The sequence below is a fragment of the Culex quinquefasciatus genome, chromosome 2 (genome assembly GCF_015732765.1).
Source record: "Culex quinquefasciatus strain JHB chromosome 2, VPISU_Cqui_1.0_pri_paternal, whole genome shotgun sequence".
NCBI lineage: Eukaryota > Metazoa > Arthropoda > Insecta > Diptera > Culicidae > Culex > Culex quinquefasciatus.
Genome location: NC_051862.1, coordinates 145,453,060 through 145,474,278, shown reverse-complemented (window position 1 = coordinate 145,474,278; position 21,219 = coordinate 145,453,060). Strand labels below are relative to the sequence as shown.

General features: G+C 36.1%; 1 protein-coding gene across 3 annotated transcripts in view; it reads right to left on the bottom strand.

Annotated features, from left to right (window-relative positions):
• LOC6044608 (inactive dipeptidyl peptidase 10) overlaps positions 1-21,219 on the bottom strand; it is a 367,926-nt gene that overhangs the window by 65,508 nt on the left and 281,199 nt on the right. For all 3 annotated transcript variants that reach the window (XM_038251316.1, XM_038251315.1, XM_038251317.1), the window contains 3 exons: positions 18,411-18,525; positions 17,577-17,671; positions 9,380-9,507 (listed from right to left, as the gene is read on the bottom strand). In XM_038251316.1, the coding sequence (XP_038107244.1) occupies positions 9,380-9,507; positions 17,577-17,671; positions 18,411-18,525 (338 nt within the window). The remainder of the gene's footprint in view (positions 1-9,379; positions 9,508-17,576; positions 17,672-18,410; positions 18,526-21,219) is intronic.

The window sequence follows — 21,219 nt, the reverse complement described above, 5'->3', positions numbered from 1 at the left end:
CTTGAAGCGTTCCCTGTCCAGCCAATTAGAACAATTACATTTCCGGCATATCCCGAGACCGTCATTCAAAACCGTTTAAAACAAAATGTCGTATCATTTTACGAGGAAATTTCTTACCCTCCCTCTTCAACCTACTCCCCCTCCCAAAGGACAAAAAGTGCCCATCAAACCATCATGTTGGAAATCCCGGAACCTCCAAGGGACATCCAAATAGAACAATGTAGCCAAACGTCAGTCTGCGGGATGCTGCTGTTTGAAAACACGTGTCATTACTATTTTAATGGCGCCATAATTGCACGTGAATATCAAGTGGATCGAGGCCGCGTCATGGTTTTTTTCTTCTTTTCTGTTTGTGTCTTTGTTGGCCTAATCGGAGGTGGGCTGGGAAATTTCCACCCAAGTCACAAAAGGCACAACGGAACCGAATAATGGTGATGATGATGGGCGGTGGTGATGGGCACAAGGAAAAAAGCACGTTGCCGTTCACTGGTTGAGCCCGTTTTGTGAAGGGAAGTTTTTAGGGGAGGTTGAATACGTTAAGCACAAAGTTCTCATTACTATCCACTTTTGAAACATGAGACAGATTCACTAAAGATTATAAAATTGTTGGTGTTTTTAGAATGCATGTGGACATTTAATTGTATGTAATCATCAGAATTTTTTAATATATTGTACAAAAAACCATGATCAGAGTCGAAATTGAATATTTTTTACTTAAATAAATTCCCATCCATTTCTCATTCACCCCAACCCACCCTTTTCACCTGAGACTTTGTTTATTCTACTTTAATGAGTCATTAAGTCTGCGGTAATGGCTGTCCATCGTTTTGGCTTCTGTCATACAGCTTTAGAATCTCAGCCCCCATCAACATATAGACGGCTCTTCTTTTCGATTATTATTGTTCACTGTGGGGAAACTTTCAAGGTTCGAAAATTGTCGACCTTCCGTTAGATTTCAGGGACACCTCAGTCAAAACAACTATAAGCTATGGTGAATCTTTGAGAGCAAAAGTTGTTGCGATTCTCAAAGGAAAGCCCTCGGTTGAAAGAAGAGATTTTTATTCATCTGTCAGCGTCTGATTCTCATTGTTTTGGTCTTTTGTCACGAAATCTTGGCAACAGGACACCAAGAGAGACGGTTGCTCCAGGGGTTGTGAAGCATCCTCCGGGATTACGGTATTATTTACCATTATTAGTATTAGTGACCGTTTCTGCCTCGGGCGTGTCATCTGCCACTGATGTTGCCAATTATTACCACAATAAATGGTTCGAACAAGAAAGAAAATCAGCACAAAAAAATGCTTCCACAACACAGAAATCTCAAGATGCAAGGCTATTCTGTTTCCGGCGAGCTCAAAGCTGTGATGCGATGCGATGAGATGAAATGTACGCTAATTAGTATTGCGACTTTGAATGGGCCGGATGACCGGAAACAGACCGGGTTGACAGAATGTTGAATTTATCATGAATTGGAAAGAACTGCTCAGTTAATGTTAACTGAGAAATTCGGTGAGTTTTTATTCTATTTTTAGAGAAATCATTAAAACTTGTTTTTTTTTTTAATTTCAGTGAGTTTATTAATTTTTATAAACATAAATTTAATATAAAAATCTTCAAAAGAGTTTTTATATTCTTTTAAATATGAGTAGATGTTTTGCCTTCCTCACTGAGGTAAGGCTATAATCCTGCTCTAAAAATGAACTTTCTATTAAAAGCTCCTAGACCCACCTTCATGTATACATATCTACTCAGAATCGAAAACTGAACAAATGTCTGTGTGTGTGTATGTGTGTGTGTATGTGTGTGTGTATGTGTGTGTGTATGTATGTATGTGACCAAAATTCTCACTGAGTTTTTTCAGCACTGGCTGAACCGATTTTGATCGAAACAGTTGCATTCGACTTGGTTTAGGGTCCTATACATCGCTATTGAATTGTTTGAAGTTTCGATAAGTAGTTCAAAAGTTATGCATAAAAATGTGTTTTCACAAATATCCGGATCTCAATTATATGCAAGTAAACGATGTCCGGATCCATCATACGACCCATCGTTGATTAGGTAATTGAAAGGCCTTTCCAATGAGTCCAAGACATTGAAGATCTGGCAACCCTGTCTCGAGTTATTACCACTTAAGTGATATTTATGTACTTTTTTGAAGCCGGATCTCACTTAAATGTATGCAAACTATGTCTGGATCCATCATCCGACCCATCGTTGGTTAGGTAATTGAAAGGCCTTTCCAATGAGTCCAAAACATTGAAGATCTGGCAACCCTGTCTCGAGTTATGACCACTTAAGTGATATTTATGTACTTTTTTGAAGCCGGATCTCACTTAACTGTATGCAAACTATGTCCGGATCCATCATCCGACCCATCGTTGGTTAGGTAATTGAAAGGCCTTTCCAATGAGTCCAAAACATTGAAGATCTGGCAACCTTGTCTCGAGTTATGACCACTTAAGTGATATTTATGTACTTTTTTAAAGCCGGATCTCACTCAACTGTATGCAAACTATGTCCGGATCCATCATCCGACCCATCGTTGGTTAGGTAATTGAAAGGCCTTTCCAATGAGTCCAAAACATTGAAGATCTGGCAACCCTGTCTCGAGTTATGACCACTTAAGTGATATTTATGTACTTTTTTGAAGTCGGATCTCACTTAAATGTATGTAAACGATGTCCGGATCCATCATCCGACCCATCGTTTGTTAGGTAATTGAAAGGTCTTTCCAAAGAGTCCAAAACATTGAAGATCTGGCAACCCTGTCTCGAGTTATGACCACATAAGTTATACATTGTGTTCTTTTTTTCTGGATCTAAAAAAATGATGAAACCACTCATATACCCATTTTTGGTAAAAAGTGAGGAAGGCATCAACCACATAGGTGGATTAAGTTAGTTTTTCAAATTAATAACACTTTTATTTTATTATTGAAACATTCACTGATCGCCATATTTGGCAAATTTATACTTTTACCAGCAATTTTGAACGAATACAGAACGATTTGGAAAAGAAGTTTTCCGATCGGGCCCAAATATGGTTTCTTGGCCGAAATTATTAGACCCGTATTTTTTGTTTGGCGATAACGGTGATTTACGGTTTGACATTGTTATGCCCGCATCTGACCCGCCGCCAATTTCGTCGGTCGTTGAGCCGACGGTCGTTTCCAACGACCGAGTCCAGTCCAGTGATCGTGCAATATTAAAAATTAAATACAAAGTTAATTGATTTAAAAAGATTATTATATATTCAATACACTCAAACTCCGATGGTTTGACACCGACTGTTGTCAAACGAACGGGTCACTTTTTAGTTTGACACCCCTTTTACACGGAGTTCACACACAACGTGTTTTTTGATAGTGTGCGTGAGCGCTGTGTAAAAAATGACACTTCGTCACTTTTTAGTTTGACTTTGACCACCAACGGGGTACTGAACATCGGAAATTTACAAAAAAAAGTATTTTTAAACGAGCTCAAACTTGCTAAATATTATTACAGTTTTCAGTTTTCAATTGATTAGACTTCAATTTCCATTGAAATTTTGAAGTTTTTCGAAAAAATGTGCCCCTTGATGTAGGGCGACATAAGCATGAATTGCTCAGTAAAAAATCTACTGCACAGAACTGTTAGAACTGTGTCCTTTTTTTACTTTACAGTAAAAACAATCATTAAAAAAATCATTTGTTTTTCGGCAGGCAACCTGTTTTTGTTTATAATAATGCAAAAGCTCTCATTTTTTTTTCAAAATAATATTCTCATAAAATTGATAAAATGTTAAACGTTATAAAAGTTTTGGAAAATCTATAAAAAATTTCCGCGAAATTTTTAGGTGCAGTTATATGCAAAAACTTACAGGTTCCATCTTAAGTGACCACCATCAAAACTGCTCATATTTTGCATGGGGGTGATAGTAAAATAAATGAATAAAATTTGAAATAACACACCATAGTTTCAAAGTTTCAATAAAAAAAGTGTTTTAAAATGCATTTTTTTTTTAGTTAGTGTTTGCAATCATTGTTTCCAAAAAAAATGAAAGATTGGACGAAAAGAAAAAAATTAGCGAAAAAAATTGTTTTGCTGTACTGTAAATCACAAATTTACGAATATTCAAAAGATTTTTTATTGAACCCAAATAAGTAAACATTGATTCTTAACTCAATGGAATGCGCTTTACATTGATTTCATCTGGTTGCACTTGATTTTTCTTCGGAATTTTGATGTTTTTTGGGAAAATATTTTTGCTGTCTTCAAACTGCTTTTGCTTGTTTTTTTTTGTTCGGGAGTATAAATTTTATGGCGGACTTTCACTTATTTTCGTTGCAACATTTTTTTCCTTTGTGTACGACATTGATGGATTAGCAAAACATTTCCTAATCAATACAATTTACCCTACTGTTTTGATTGAATTTAATGTAAAAAACTATCAGCAATCGAACACAACTGTCAGTTTTCCCGTAAGTGCTCCACGGCGTGTTTTCTAGTAACACCTTATCAGGAAAAAATAGTCATCGCTACTTTTAAATGTCTCTTATAGGAAATTTTCTCAGCTTTCCAATGCTTCTAAGAGTTTTTTGTTCTAAAATCCTTCATCATTTATTGAAAACTTTTGAAAAACAGTTCAGTAAATTAGTCAAATTATGTGTTTAAAGTGTCATTTACTTATCAAAATATGCAATATTAGACAAGAAACAAATTTGTAGAAGGTTGCAAATCGCTAAACATTTTGAAAATTATATTTTAACTGAGTATTGAATTTGTTGGATTTATTCAGTAATTAAAATCATAAAACCGCATTTCAATGAAAATTTTACTGGAATTAATAGATTATTACATATTTTTTGGCGAAATATATCACGAGTCTGCTCTGATATGGCTGATACAACCAAATTTTTTGCAGGTGTGAGATTGTTAAGGGTTTTATAGCATTTGTATGAATAAATATGATATTTCCATATACAGCAATTCCATTTGAAAAGAGCCTAAACCAAAAAAAAAGTTCTCCGATCGGGCTCAAAATTTTTCTGGGGGTTCCTTGGCCAAAATAATTAGACCCGTATTTTTTTGTTTGGCCATTAGGGTGGCCTACATCGTGCTAGGGTGGTTCAAAAATGGCAATTTTCGTCATTTTCGCAAAACCACTTTTTCTAAAAATCATATCTCGCGCCATTTCATCCGATTTTAGCTGTCTTAGACGCAAAGAAAGGTGATGAGTTTGGCTATTTGGGAAAAATAGTAAAAGTTCCAAAATCTAGCTTAACTATTGAAAAGTCGTATGAAAACTTAAAATGGCGTTTTGACCGTGTCTGGACCAAAGAGCCTATGTCTGAAAATATTTTTATCGGATTCCTCGGAAAATTTCATAACATATCAAAAAATTGGCGATGTCGAACCGTACGTTTTGGAGATACGATTTTGAAAATAAAAACTGCGTTTCGACGCGCCACGCGCAAAACGGAAAATGACGAAATCGGCAAAAATCAACTTTTTCACTAAAACTGCGATAACTTTAAAATTTCAGCGATGACCTATACATGTCTGGGTACCAAAATTTTCGTAATTGAGAGACGCAACTTTTGGTACCATAACATCTATAGGTCATCGCTGAAATTTTAAAGTTATCGCAGTTTTAGTGGAAAAGTTGATTTTGCCGATTTCGTCATTTTCCGTTTTGCGCGTGGCGCGTCGAAAACGCAGTTTTTTTCAAAAATCATATCTCGGAAACGTACGGTTCGACATCGCCAATTTTGATATGTTATGTGAAATTTTCCGAGGAATCCGATAAAATATTTTCAGACATAGGCTCTTTGGTCCAGACACGGTCAAAACGCCATTTTAAGTTTTCATACGACTTTTCAATAGTTAATTTTGAACTTTTTACTATTTTTCCCAAATAGCCAAACTCATCACCTTTCTTTGCGTCTAAGACAGCTAAAATCGGATGAAATGGCGCGGAGATATGATTTTAGAAAAGTGGTTTTGCGAAAATGACGAAAATTGCCATTTTTGAACCACTAGCACGATGTAGGCCACCTAATGGCCAAACAAAAAAATACGGGTCTAATTATTTTGGCCAAGGAACCCCCAGAAAAATTTTGAGCCCGATCGGAGAACTTTTTTTTTGGTTTAGGCTCTTTTCAAATGGAATTGCTGTATACAAACATGAACCAGTAACAAAGATACAAAACATGATTAAAAATCGAAAATGTACTACAAATTACTGTTGCATGCTTCAAAAGCCATATTTCAATGAGTCTAAAGTATATATTTTTTTTAATGTTTTACTGTTGAAAATGCGTTTAAAAGTAGCAATCAAGTTCGTGTGTTTAAATTGATAATGTTGAAAACACATTCACAAACATTTTTTTGGTTGAACAAAAATATAATATTAATTTCAACAAAAAATCAAACAGCAGCCTCTATTACAATCTATTTTAACAAAACTCAAGAAAAACGTTGTAAAACGTTTTTAAAACAGATAAGACTTTGATTACATTGCTGATTACTTGATCATTTCATACATAAAAAACTAAAAAATAAACTTTCCTACTCATGAAAAGTATTTCTCCTGAAACTGTCACAGTAATTTGTAGTTCAATTTCAAGTAATTAACATGTTTTGGTATCCATGCAACTGGTTAATTTTTGGTTAAGGAAATATGATGTTTATTCATAAAAATCTAATTACCCTTAACAAACTCAAACCTGCAAAAATTTCGGTTGTATCAGCTAAATCCAAGCTAAATCAGAGCAAACAGCTGATATTTTTACACACAAATTATGTAATAATCTATTAATTCTAGTAAACATATATTTTAATACGGTTTTCTGATTTTAATTTAGGAATGAATCCGGCATATTAAGAAAATCGGTTGAAACTTATCTTTTTGCAATGTTTAGCAATTTTCAACCTTTTACAAAGTTGTTTCTTGTCTTATTTTGCACATTTTGATGATTAAATGACAATTGTTAAAAAAAAGTTTCCTATAAATGATGAAGGATTTTAAAACAAAAATCTTAAAATAAAGATATCTCAGAAACTTCTCGATGAAACATTTTGCTCTAAGAAGCATTGGGAAGCTGAGAAAATTTCCTCTATAACACATTTGAAAGTAGCGATGACTATTTTTTTTCCTTAAGGTTGTCCAGAAAACACGCCGTGGCTCATCCACAGGGACGCCTTTCGGTTCTACGTGAAAAAATCATTAAAATTGATTACACCAGAGTTAACTTGACGTTAAATTTTCTCTCAGATAATGCATTTAAAAAAAAAGTTTTTCAATAATCTTATAAAAAGAGTAGAGTCCAAGGGCGTGAGGGTTGTTCAAACATCACCAAACTTGGGATTCTTTATTTTTGAGACAAAAACAATCCCCGAGCCAAATATGAACAGGTTTGATGAGGATCGGACCCTTATAGAATTCAGTAAGAAAATTTTATTATTCCAAAAAGAGGTTTATGTTAAAAAAATACAAAACACCAAAATTATCAAAATTAATCTCATCAAAAACCTTAATAACTGCTAATGAAAGAGAAAAAATAGGATAAGATTAAAAGAAAAAACAAAAAAAGAATGTAAAAAAAAGCTTACATGAAATCATGATCCCAATTACATTGCAAAATCTAGTTATTTATGTTTGTTGGAATGCAAAATCTCACTTTTTAAAGCATAGTTTGCCTTTTGACATTGTTTTGCCTTCCTCACCGAGGTAAGGCTATAATCCTGCTCGAAAAATGAACTTTTGAAATACAGCTCGTAGACCTATATTCATGTATACCTATCGACTCAGAATCGAAAACTGAACAAATGTCTGTGTGTGTGTATGTGTGTGTGTGTGTATGTATGTATGTGTTCAAAATTCTTGCCAAGTTTTCTCAGCACTGGCTGGACCGATTTTGATCAAACCGAATGCATTCGACTTGGTTTAGGGTCCCATACATCACTATTGAATTGTTTGAAGTTTCGATAAGTAGTTCAAAAGTTATATATAAAAATGTGTTTTCACATTTATCCGGATCTCACTTATATGCATGAAAACTATGTCCGGATCCATCATCTAACCCATCGTTGGTTAGGTAATCAAAAGACCTTTCCAACGAGTCCAAAACATTGAAGATCTGGCAACCCTGTCTCGAGTTACGACAACTTAAGTGATATTTATGTACTTTTTTGAAGCTGAATCTCACTTAAATGTATGTAAACGAAGTCCGGATCCACCATCCGACCCATCGTTGGTTAGGTAATCGAGAGACCTTTCCAACGAATCCAAAACATTGAAGATCTGGCAACCCTGTCTCGAAATATGTCCTCTAAAGTGGTATTGATGCACTTTTTTGAAGCCGGTCTCACTTAAATGTATGTAAACTATGTCCGGATCCACCATCCGACCCATCGTTGGTTAGGTAATTGAAAGGCCTTTCCAACGAGTCCAAAACATTGAAGATCTGGCAACCCTGTCTCGAGATATGTCCACTCAAGTAATATTTATGTACTTTTTGGAAGCCGGATCTCACTTAAATGTATGTAAATTATGTCCGGATCCACCATCCGACCCATCCTTGGTTAGGTTATCAAAAATCCTTTCCAACTAGTCCAAAACATCGAAGATCTGGCAACCCTGTCTCGAGATATGTCCACTTAAGTGATATTGGTGCACTTTTTTGAAGCCGGATCCCACTTAAATGTATGTAAACTATGTCCGGATCCACCACCCGACCCATCGTTGTTTAAATAATCAAAAAACCTTTCCAACGAGTCCAAAACATTGAAGATCTGGCAACCTTGTCTCGAGTTATGATTACTTAAGTTATATGTGTGTACGTTTTTTTCTGGATTCAAAAAAATAGCTGAAATATGTGTCCAAACCACTCATATTACCCATTGTTGGTAAAAAAAGAGGAAGGCATCAACCACATAGGTGGATTAAGTTAGTTTTTGTATGAAAAGATTGATCTTCACCGGTTGAGAAACACTGATCAAAAATGAATCATCAAAGGAATTCTCACAGAATTATGCCAATAATTTGTATTCACTCTTTAACTTAACCACAATCTGGAATCACTAAATTATTCCCTCTTACCGGTTGACTCTCCCAGAACAGATGGGCCAATCTTTCGCAACATCTGCGGAATCGGCATGGTCCAGGTGAAATAAGCATTATCATTTCCATTTCCAGTTCCCCAAAAGCCAGCCGACCATCAGACGAAATCATACCCATTAATTTACTTAATCTTTGTGGGAGAAGTTGGGTTCTCAGGGGAAATTTCGCGCCCAAATCCGCGTGTCCAACCGCCGTCATTTGCAAATGATAGCTTATAATTAATAACAGCCCTCCCCTCTGGAGGGGGCGGCGAAAAAGCGCGAAAATTTGCCCTTACCTGGTGGTGATGTCGTAGACGGTGTACTGTGCCAGAAAGGAGTGCCGGAAAAGTTTCTTCACGTTCTGCGCCAGCAGCAGGAACTTCCGGTCCGCCGAGATGGAAAATTTGGCCGGCGCTAGGGTTTTCTGATGAGTGAAAGAGAGAGAGAGAAGGGGAAAAGTGATGAGTTATGGTGGTGAAATGAAACTTTCGCCTAATACATATTGGATTTGGTTGACGGGGTTTGCGTGAATAAATGAATAATTATTTGGTCCTGTAACTCGGTTTAATCAGATTCACACCATTGGGAGGAGTTGAAATGTTTTAATCAGTGAGGGGTTGAGGTGTTTTAATAAATTGTTTCATACTTGCGTACCGTCAACTAGGGCGAATCGCGACTACAGCCTGAATAGGGATAGCCGTTTTTCGATTATTGCTCTTTGTCTGTTTATTGTTATGACGGGATTGTTATTGTTATTTTTGAAAGTGGTTGTTAGAGAAATTCTGTTAATTTTTGTGTCATGAAAAAACTGAAAAAAATAATCGAAAAAAAATCTGAATAAGCAAATAGACGACGTTTCAAAAATTGAAACCTTCTTAATAAAAAAAAATCTCCAAAAAAAGACGCCCTTCGTGTTGCAAACATTATGTCAAAGTCATATAAAACCAATACAAGCATCATAAATTCCTTATCGCCGTCCATTAAGCCAGCAGCCTAATAAAATTCCTGTTGAGCATGAAACTTGGTCGGTCGTCATATTTCTTCGCCAGGACTGTGGTCTGCTGGGCTCTGCCAGGGCGACTCAGAATAAGGGCCATGGGTTGTGGTGTACGAGAACAACTTCCGCCCGTGGATCCGAACTGCAACAGTCGCTCGGACCGAAGGGTGTGCAAATTATTGCAGTAATAAATTAGTGGGTAAACAAATTGGTTTGCACGATCGGAAGTGGCGTTTGTGTGTGTGTGGACTTGGCAAATGCTGGATAAATTACCCCCTAAGTGATTGGCTATTGTTTGGTGCACTTAGGTTGGCGTGGGTGACGTGGTGGAATTTTAATTAAAAATGCACCTTATTGATATAACTGAATAAATTGGCAGTAGTAAAAGCTTGAAGTGCACAGCAAGAATTGATCCTTAAAAAATCTTATCAAACTTTTATTATACTTATGAAATATTGGACGCCCGATTTGGTGGCTTACGCGAAATTAAAAAAAAAACTTTTTTTTCATCGAAAAAACACTTAAAAAGTTTTAAAAACTCTGCCATTATCTGTTACTCAGCAGTTTTTTGGAACATGTCAAAAACAAATATTTTCGTTTTAAAATTTCGTGTTTTTTCTAACTTTTATAGTATAAAAATGTTCTACAAAGTTGTAGAACAGGCAATTACAATTTTTTTTGTGTAAACATTAGGGGTTTGCTTCAAGAGTTATAACGATGTTACGAAAAAAAATTTGAAGGTCCCAAGAATTTCCAAAATATCTTGCATAAAAAAATTCCAGTCAAAATTTAAAAGATCATTTTCAGATGCAGATTTGACATTGGAACTGAAAATTATCAAACAATTTTATTAAAAAATTGCACTGCTTCAAATTTGCCGTTGCAAGTATGTTTTAAAGCTATGTTTGAATCAAAAAGTCGAGGATCATTTTTTTTGTTGCAAAAATCTTCAATATTTCTATGAAATTGGCTTGCAACCACCTTAAAACAAAATTTTAAGTTCAATTTTGCACACTAGATAATATTATATCATTAACTTTGAGCATGATTCAACCAGTAACATTTTTTTGTGAAATTTCATTTGCCGTGAAAAAAGTGTTTTTTTCCAAAACCGGGAATTCCTGAATCCTGGGATTTTTTATGATTTGTCCCGGGAATTTCCCAAATTAAAAAATAAAAACAAATTTTTGTCTAGAAATTCAGATTTGGTTGTGGAAATAGATGAACAGTTAATAATATTAAAGAATTATAATTTGTATTCGGCATATATCAGCAGCATATTCAGTGTATTTGGGAAAACTTTTAAATTTAGTTTACCTATCTGCAAAATGCCTGGAGCTATAAATATTTCCTATTTGATGTATATATTTTTAAGAGATTGAGATATCTACGTATACAGTCATCAGGGGTGACGTTGGGTCTGGGGGTGAGATTGGGTCATACAAATTTTTGTATGATCCAATCTCACCCCTAGACTCTATGCCACCCTGGTAACGGTATCTATGATCTAAAATTTGGAAAAAAAATCAAATCAAATTATTTTTCATCAAACACTGGCATGTGGGGCAAATTAGGACAAATGAAACGAGTTTAGACAAATATTTAGCCATTTTTTGCATGAAGTTTTGAATGACTTTGGTTAAAACAAGAACAGAACAAAACAATTTCACAGATCACCGATTTTAAATTTAAAGCTCTAAAATCTCGTTAAGAAATCAGACTGTAGGTTAGGGTGGGTCATTTTTTTTCGAAAGTGCTCGGATCCGGCTGAAATAAAGTCCATCTTGTAGAGGGTATCCATAGGGACTCACATACCAAATTTGAGCTCATTTGGTTGAAAACTGGCTTGTCGCTCGGGGGTTAAAGTTTACATGGAAATTACTATGGAAAACGCGTGCTTTAACTTCAAACGCTCCTACAGGCTAAGCGACAAACTATAGTCCATGAACCCTTAGAGAAAAATGTTCCTTGGACCACCCCCGACACGGCTACCTAGTGTAAGTGTGGACAAACATTGGGCCCTTTACATAAAATATCCATACTGCAGGTTTTACTATATTTTTAATGTATATTATGTAGCGATCGATTGATAAGGTTTAAATAATTTCAATGTAATAAATCGTTTAGGGTCATAAAAGGAAAAAACTCGTAAAAATACAGTAAAATATAGATTTTGTACGGGGAATACTTAATAGGGCTAATAACGATATCGTTCCACTAAAACTCAAAAAAGAAATAGTGGAAATATACTCATGGCAGTGCGTGGCCGAATGGTTGCGCTGTCCGCTTTGTAAGCGGATGATTCTGGGTTCGATTCCCATCTGCTGCAACCTTCCATCGGATGAGGAAGTAAAATGTCGGTCCCGGCCTTGGTTGTTAGGCCGTTAAGTCATTCCAGGTGTAGGAGTTGTCTCCATGCCATAAGTACAAACAACACACCAAACCAAGCCTACTCCGGTGGAATCGCTGGCGGCGGTTGGGCTCGCAATCCAAAGGTCGTCAGTTCAAACACTGGGGTGGAAGGTTCTTTGGAGTATAAAGAGGTTTGGGTGCTCTCCCCATTCAAGCCTTCGGACTCCTAGGTTCGAGCAGAAACTTGCAATAGAGACCACAAAAGACCCGGGGGTCGTTAATGTGGATGGTTTGATAGTGCTGCCAATTGTGATGAAATTTTAAACGAACACTCAGGAAAAGTAGCATTTACAGACAAAGTTTCCTAGCATCACTGGCTCACTCCAACAGGCACTACTGGTGGTGTTGGTGGCCGGACTTTGTTCTTTATTTGACTTCGCTTCTCGCTCGGTTTTCCTTAGCCTTCGATTAGAATGGGTCGTCAAAAGTCAAACGTCAAACGACTTGGCTCGTTTGTTTTTTTGATGGTGCTTGCTAATTATTTACAAGTTTCGGGATTATTTTTCAAGTAACTAATGTAACAAATGTGCAAAAGAACATGTTGCCGGTAGTTGGAAGCAATTTCATATCTTAAGCGCTTTGAAAACGTTAGCGAAAGTGAAAAGACTTACGTTAAGCAGTTAAGATTTCATCTTGCGTGTGGATGTGTGTACCATCAAAATAATGAGAAATGGTCTCGCAAAATAGAAAATAGCGATCAAAAGTGCATTAAATTTGATCTTTTGGGCCAGTAAATGGCATACATTTGCGTGCTTACTCGAGGCGGTGCTGTTACTGGTAAGTTTATAGCCTAAAAAGTATTTCTGGAGCTTTAATCGAGCATCAAACTCTCCATATGACGAAGATAGGTGGGGTATATTTCCCCTATGACGTTGATTCAAAATTTAGGTATATTGTAAAGTGACCGTTATTTCAAAAGAGCGTAGTCCAAAATTACGACTAAATCTGGACGTGGATTTGAATTCTGATCCAGTGGATTAAATCTAAGTCTTAAAGATTGTTCATACCGTCAACAAGGGTGACAGGGTCTGATAAAAAAAATCAAGTAAAAAAAAGGAAATATTTAAAATATGATTTTGAGTATTTTTGTTTAGTTAAGTTACAGTCTTATGGTGTTGTTTATTTTATTAACGTGACTTTAACCTGGAGAGGTCATTCGTCACTTAGAGTCCTATGAATTTATTGGAACACTTAATAGTAGTTTATGCAACAAGTTGCAAAAAGAGGATTTTTTCAGCACGAGTCGTACATTTATCCAACGAGGTTCACCGAGTTGGATAAATACGAAGAGTCACACACATCACATCAAGTTCCATACATTATTTTTTGCAATTCCAAAAAAACACACACTGAGTGAAATTTTACGTCAAATTTTCATGTATTTTGTCAATAAATCGTTTAAATCATTTTTTTTGAAAAGTGTTACTTTTCGAAACAAGTGCTGAAAAGTCTTGCTATTCGATTCTGTTATATTTGGTACAGAAAAGTTGGCTATTTCGTCGTTCAAGAATGACAGGAAAAGTAAGTAGTTTCACGACGGAATTGCAAAAAAGTTATTTCAGTTCTGATTTGATACGGATGTGGTTTTCAATTTCGTGGCAGTGCGTGGCCGAATGGTTACGCTGTCCGCTTTGTAAGCGGATGATTCTGGGTTCGATTCCCATCTGCTCTAACCTTTCGTCGGATGAGGAAGTAAAATGTCGGTCCCGGCCTTGGTTGTTAGGCCGTTAAGTCATTCCAGGTGTAGGAGTTGTCTCCATGCCATAAGTACAAACAACACAGCAAACCAAGCCTACTCCGGTGGAATCGCTGGCGGCGGTTGGACTCGCAATCCAAAGGTCGTCAGTTCAAACACTGGGGTGGAAGGTTCCTTGGAGTAAAAAGAGGTTTGGGTGCTCTCCCCATTCAAGCCTTCGGACTCCTAGGTCTAATCTAATCTAATCTAATCAGACCCTAGCGCAGCCAATCTTTCGAAGGGATCCTGGAGAGTGCGTTAGGTTAGATGACGCCTAGAACTCTTCTTGTCATTTATTAACATTTGTAGTGCGCCATTGCATCGGAATGCATTGAAACATCACAAGCGTTAAAGCGGCCAGGCCTACTGCGTAAAGCCGTATCGCAGAGATGACTCGTAATTGGATTGAGTTCGAGCACAGAGTGTTCGAACAACAACACAATTCTGAATCGACAGGGGAGGAAGAAGCGTGGGGACACACCACCATACGCTTCGAGATTTGGTTGTATTCGTTGGGAGCACCATGCTAAGAAGGTTTGGTACTCCGGGACCCTCTGGGATGGGACATTGTATTTCCACGAATGCCCTGGACACTATTTGCCGTGGTTATAGCGCCACAACTCGCTCTCTGTAACAGTATTCCTAATTCCAGTCCACGCTCACCAAGTCTTAATGGCCTAGTGGTTAGCATTTTTGCTTACCAATCCAAAGGACGGAGGATCGAACCCCGCCTCGAGCGACTTTGATTTTTCGTTCATATTCATCATTTCAAATTTAAGTGTTCTTAACTTTCTCGTTAGGAGCAGATGGGAATCGAACCCAGAACCATTCGCTTACAAATCGAACACCGTAACCAGTCAGCCACGGCCGCTCCTCTCAAGCCTTCGGACTCCTAGGTTCGAGCAGAAACTTGCAATAGGGACCACAAAAGATCCGGGGGTCGTTAATGTGGATGGTTTGATTTTGATTTTTGTGGTTTTAAATTTACTAACGAAATATCAATTTGACTAAATTTATGCTGGTTATAATAATCATACATTCTTTTTTGTAAGCTCGTACTCAGGCCTGTAGCCAGGGGGGTGGGCTTCGGGCTGAAATTTTTGTAAGACATATGGGAGAGAGGGAAGAAGAAGAAAAGAAGAAGAAAGTTTCTTCTTCCAGCTCCCCCCCCCCTGAACCAAAATTCTGACTACACTCCTGCTCGTACTTTTTTAGACAGAGTTATTCAGCAATTCCATTTGAAAAGAGCCTAAACCAAAAAAAAAGTTCTCCGATCGGGCTCAAAATTTTTCTGGGGGTTCCTTGGCCAAAATAATTAGACCCGTATTTTTTTGTTTGGCCATTAGGGTGGCCTACATCGTGCTAGGGTGGTTCAAAAAATGGCAATTTTCGTCATTTTCGCAAAACCACTTTTCTAAAATCATATCTCGCGCCATTTCATCCGATTTTAGCTGTCTTAGACGCAAAGAAAGGTGATGAGTTTGGCTATTTGGGAAAAATAGTAAAGTTCCAAAATCTAGCTTAACTATTGAAAAGTCGTATGAAAACTTAAAATGGCGTTTGACCGTGTCTGGACCAAAGAGCCTATGTCTCGAAAATATTTTTATCGGATTCTCGAAAATTTCATAACATATCAAAATTGGCGATGTCGAACCGTACGTTCCGAGATATGATTTGAAAAAACTGCGTTTTCGACGCGCCACGCGCAAAAACGGAAAATGACGAAATCGGCAAAAATCAACTTTTTCCACTAAAACTGCGATAACTTTAAAATTTCAGCGATGACCTATAGATGTTATGGTACCAAAAGTTGCGTCTCTCAATTACGAAAATTTTGGTACCCAGACATGTATAGGTCATCGCTGAAATTTTAAAGTTATCGCAGTTTTAGTGAAAAAAGTTGATTTTTTGCCGATTTCGTCATTTTCCCGTTTTTGCGCGTGGCGCGTCGAAAAACGCAGTTTTTATTTTCAAAAAATCGTATCTCCAAAACGTACGGTTCGACATCGCCAATTTTTTGATATGTTATGTGAAATTTTCCGAGGAATCCGATAAAATATTTTCAGACATAGGCTCTTTGGTCCAGACACGGTCAAAACGCCATTTTAAGTTTTCATACGACTTTTTCAATAGTTAAGCTAGAGGAACTTTTTACTATTTTTCCCAAATAGCCAAACTCATCACCTTTCTTTGCGTCTAAGACAGCTAAAATCGGATGAAATGGCGCGAGATATGATTTTTAGAAAAAGTGGTTTTTGCGAAAATGACGAAAATTGCCATTTTTTGAACCACCCTAGCACGATGTAGGCCACCCTAATGGCCAAACAAAAAAATACGGGTCTAATTATTTTGGCCAAGGAACCCCCAGAAAAATTTTGAGCCCGATCGGAGAACTTTTTTTTTGGTTTAGGCTCTTTTCAAATGGAATTGCTGTATTCTTTATTAGATTAGATTATATTCTGCCCAACTTGGGCAGGATCGTTTTTTTTGTTTCGCTAGAAAGTAATTAAACAAAATTTCGTGGTCCACAATTAGCTCCTAAAGTACCTTTCAACAATCGGAAGAAACTTTCGCTTCGGTGATTTTCCCGATCCAACGATTTTTTTCAACCCTTTTCGTTACTTTTTGTTTTCAACAAAAGCTGCGCCTTTCACCATCAACGAGTGACGTCAAAAATTCAGTCTCAAAAAAAGTAAAGAGTCTCCCTCTGGTCTGACGCGATTAGATGATATTCAATTTTTTTCGGATAATTCGCTTTGCGCCGTCGCGTCATCATTGTCGCCGCAAGTGTCGCGAGCTGGATTTACTGCCACGTAGGCCGGGGTGATGTTTGGGTTAGATAAAGGACGGGGTTGGCAAGCGATTTTCAATTTTCCTCAAAAATGTCAGCGGGCCGTCTTATCAGCGCGTTGTCATCGTCCGGAAAACAAAATCGAAATCCTGGTGCTAAAATTTTCAGCATCATCGCGGGAAATGCGACCGAGGCTTTAACTTTTTGGGGATTGTTTAGATTAGGATGGGGGAGAAAATTTGAATTTGAGGCTCGGGGGATGTTTGCGCCAAAAGCTGATGTTGATTACAAAAAAGAGTCTTTTCAATTTGGCAAAATGATGATGTGTATCGCGAAACCTTGAAATACTCTTTACCAATTTTAAAGAACAACAAAAAACATTGATTTATATTCTTTTTGCAAATCGCTTTTCCGACCATAAATATAAATCATATTCTCTGCCCTTGAACTGGAAGCAAGCGAAAAAAGGATTGTCGTGTCGGAAAGTTTCCACCCTCGCACTTGAAGTTCAACTTTGTGTTTTACTTCTCCCTACTTTTTACTGCTGCTGCTACTTACCAGCGTCGTATTGGACATCAATATCCGCTCGGAGAGGTTGTTCAGGTTGAGCAAACTGATTTCACCCCAGTGATTCTGGTACAGGAATTCGTCCGCTGTAGAGAAGGAATACGAATTGGAATCTCAGGTCAAGGTGACTTTTTTTGAAACAAATACAGTCATCCCTCATATTCGGAACAGTTTACAGATCGGCCAATGTTCAAAAAATCATAGTAAATCAATGATTGAACTTAATGATTTTCTTTTACCTTCATTTGAAAGCTTTTCTTGCGATCTTTCGAATGCTGTATCGAACAACTGCAAATTTTCACTTTTATATCAAGTTTTTGAAGAAAAACTTTGACCCTTGAAATCCACAAATTCGGAACACTTTTTTCTTACGGATGTAAACAAACTTTGGTTCTCTCCATGTGTACATAATTTTTACAAAATAATGGCTTCAGGCACTAACACCAACGAAAGTCATGCTTAGTTATGTTTTAAGAATGGTCTGATAACTTTTTTTTGTAAAAATATCAGTGAAAATCGGGTGTTCCACAATTGTGGGAGGCACAATAACATTCCACAATTTGGATGCAGTGTTTTGCTGCTCTGGATAAAATAGTCTTGAAAAGAGGTTTTTTATTCAAAAAGTACTACTTTTACCCGTAAAATAGCAAGATAATGTCCAAACGAAGGTCCTAAAAATAGTTGGGTCGACAGAAAAGCTACTTTTGGCATGTTATTGACAAATTATCACAAAAGTGTTCCGAATATGTGGGATGACTGTTTCACAGAAAAAGAATGTTTTTTTAAAAGCTCTTGGGCATTTCAAGGTCAATCGACGACACTTACGTCCGATCCAGCTTCCGTTGAGCTTTTTGGGAGCATACTCTCCGTCGATGATATCCTGCAGCTTTATCCGCTGACCTTTTACCCGGGGGCCTTCGTCCGGTGGGGTGAGCAGGACCTGCAGGGTGGAGAAAGAGAAAGAAAGGTAAGATTATTGGACATTGCTTAATAAAAAAAAAATGCAGGATTGCAGGAGCAAATCTTAAGGATTGATAACTGTCGTCAGTCAAAATTTGAACATTAATTTAGAAAAAAGTATGCAAATCCCATTCTATATTCCAAAAGTACATTGAAATGCTTTTTAAAAATAACAGATTGCATGATATTTTTTTTCATGTTCGATAAAAATTGTTCAATAACCACATGTGTTTCAAAACACATGAATTTGACCAAGGATTTCACTTAATTTTTTCCTATATTAGGGATGAATTGGAATTGGTTAATTTTTTTGATCTAATCTAAGGCTGGTACAGGTTTTGTAAAGTTTTTTTTTTTAAATTTTTGATGTTAAGTACCGCTTGGCTTGTTATTTCAATTTTATACTTGTATAGGAAGAAAGGATGCGTGGACATACCGTGCCAAACAATTTATGATTCATTGGTTGCATTGGTTAAAACATACGACTTTGATAATATAACAATTTGTGTTATTAACAAGATAAGATAAGATAAGCATTTTTCTCATTCTGTTAAAGAACAATCAGAATATTTTGAAATTAACTCATTTATCGAATTTAAAAATATGACATCTGAGGGCTTTGAAATAATCATAACGTCATGATTCGAGTTCCCGGACGCTTCGAAATCCAGACACCTCATCATGTTTTATCAATTATTTGGATATTAGTTCGCATAATCATTGTCAAAACTGTGTTATTTGATGAATTCTAAAATTATCTATCGTTTCAAATATGTTTGGACGCTGCAGCCAATACTAGAACAATTAAATTAAATAAAAACATCAGTTTACCTAAACTGTGAAACATTTCGCTGAAATATTTTATACGCGTTCGAAGCACCGGGAAGGCAAAGCAAAAATTTATGGTTTCCTTAAATTTTGGCAAATGTTTATATAAAATATAGATTGTTTTGATGTTAACAGCTTATTTGAGACCTAAAGAATGCCGTTCACTTAAATTTCAGTTTAAATTTGTGCGATTCATAAGCAATATCTAGTGTCCGGAGTTCGAATCAAAAGTGTTTGGATTTCGAATCAGCTTTTATCAGTGTCCGGGATTTGAAGCACAACAAGTCATTTTAGTTTTGAAATTCTGATGATAAATTTATGAAAAAAAAAAATTTGGAGATGTTTTACGTATTTTTCCTATCTCTAGTCGGATCTGTGTGGAATAGATTACAAGCGATTGTACAATTTTTTCAAATAGAAATTTTAGATTATTTTTTCTGTTTTCTTTGATTTTTTTAAATGTATAAAACAAATTTGAAAAAATCGAGAAAACCTAAAACAAAATTGGCATTGACCGCTATCGAACTAATCAAAAATACAATTTCTTGAAATTATATACTTATATTTACACAATTTTTGATCATAGAATTGTTGTTTTTAAGCTTGAAAGTTTTTTTATCCTTTAAATTCAAAATAAATTAAAACTAGTTAAACATATTTGTAATAATTTATGCGTTAAATTGATACTTAAGGTCTAGAATCGTAAGTGACAACTGAAATACAGTCAAGATCATCCGAATCCCCGATTATCCGATGGTTTGTATAATACTTCAAATAATCGAATCACGAAAAAAAAAGTTTTTTTGCGTTTTTTTTTTCTTTTTTTATCATCAAGTTTGAGTTCTACAACGTCATTTTAGTCAAGTTTGAATGATTGTCTATTAAATTAAAATATTAGTTTATGCAACGAGGTTCACGGAGTTAGGTAAATATGATTAGTGCTGAAAAATATGTTTTGCGACGAGTTCCATACAACATTTGTTTGCAATTCAGAAAAATACCCTTTGAATGGAATTGTAAGTCAAATGTCTATTTATTTAGTCAATCCAAAGTGAATCAAAATAATGTTGAAAAGCATTACTTTTTAAAACAAGTGTTGAAAAGTTCAACTTTTCAGCATTCATTTCAGTATTCAAAAGTAGAACTTCTCAGCATTTGTTTTGAAAAGTGTTTCTATTCGGTTCTTTTATTTTTGGTACAGAAAAGTACAGACGTGCCTCGGTTTAGCACCGCATATGGGGGATGCAAAACCGAGGCGTGCATAACCGAGGCACAGAGCTTATGGGATTTTGGCTATATGGGAGACATTGGCTTTAATCGTACGAAAAATCATGCAAACATCAAAAATTATAGTGTTTTGGAATCGGGATGATGTCAGCTATCAATTAAAATTATTATTTCATGAAAGTTTTCACAAAAATACGTATTTTTCCTGTATTTCGAAAATGCAATTTTTTTTCCTAAAGAAACCAACAATATATTGTAATTGCAATTTGGGTATCAAATGATCAGGGTTTTTTCATACATTTTGGATGTAACAATAACATTTTTAGAAAATACTCAAAATTTTCACAAAACTACGTATTTTCGAAAAAATACTCAAAATTTCGATGTTTGCAATAATGGGTATCAAACGATCGGGATTTTTTCATACGTTTCGAATGTAATAACAACATTTTTAGAAAATACTCAAAATTTTCACAAAACTACGAATTTTTGATAAAAAGTGCTCAAAATTTCCGAATTACAATGTGGGTATCAAACAATCGGGATTTTTTCATACATTTCGAATGTAATAACAACATTTTTAGAAAATACTAAAAAATTTCACAAAACTACGTATTTT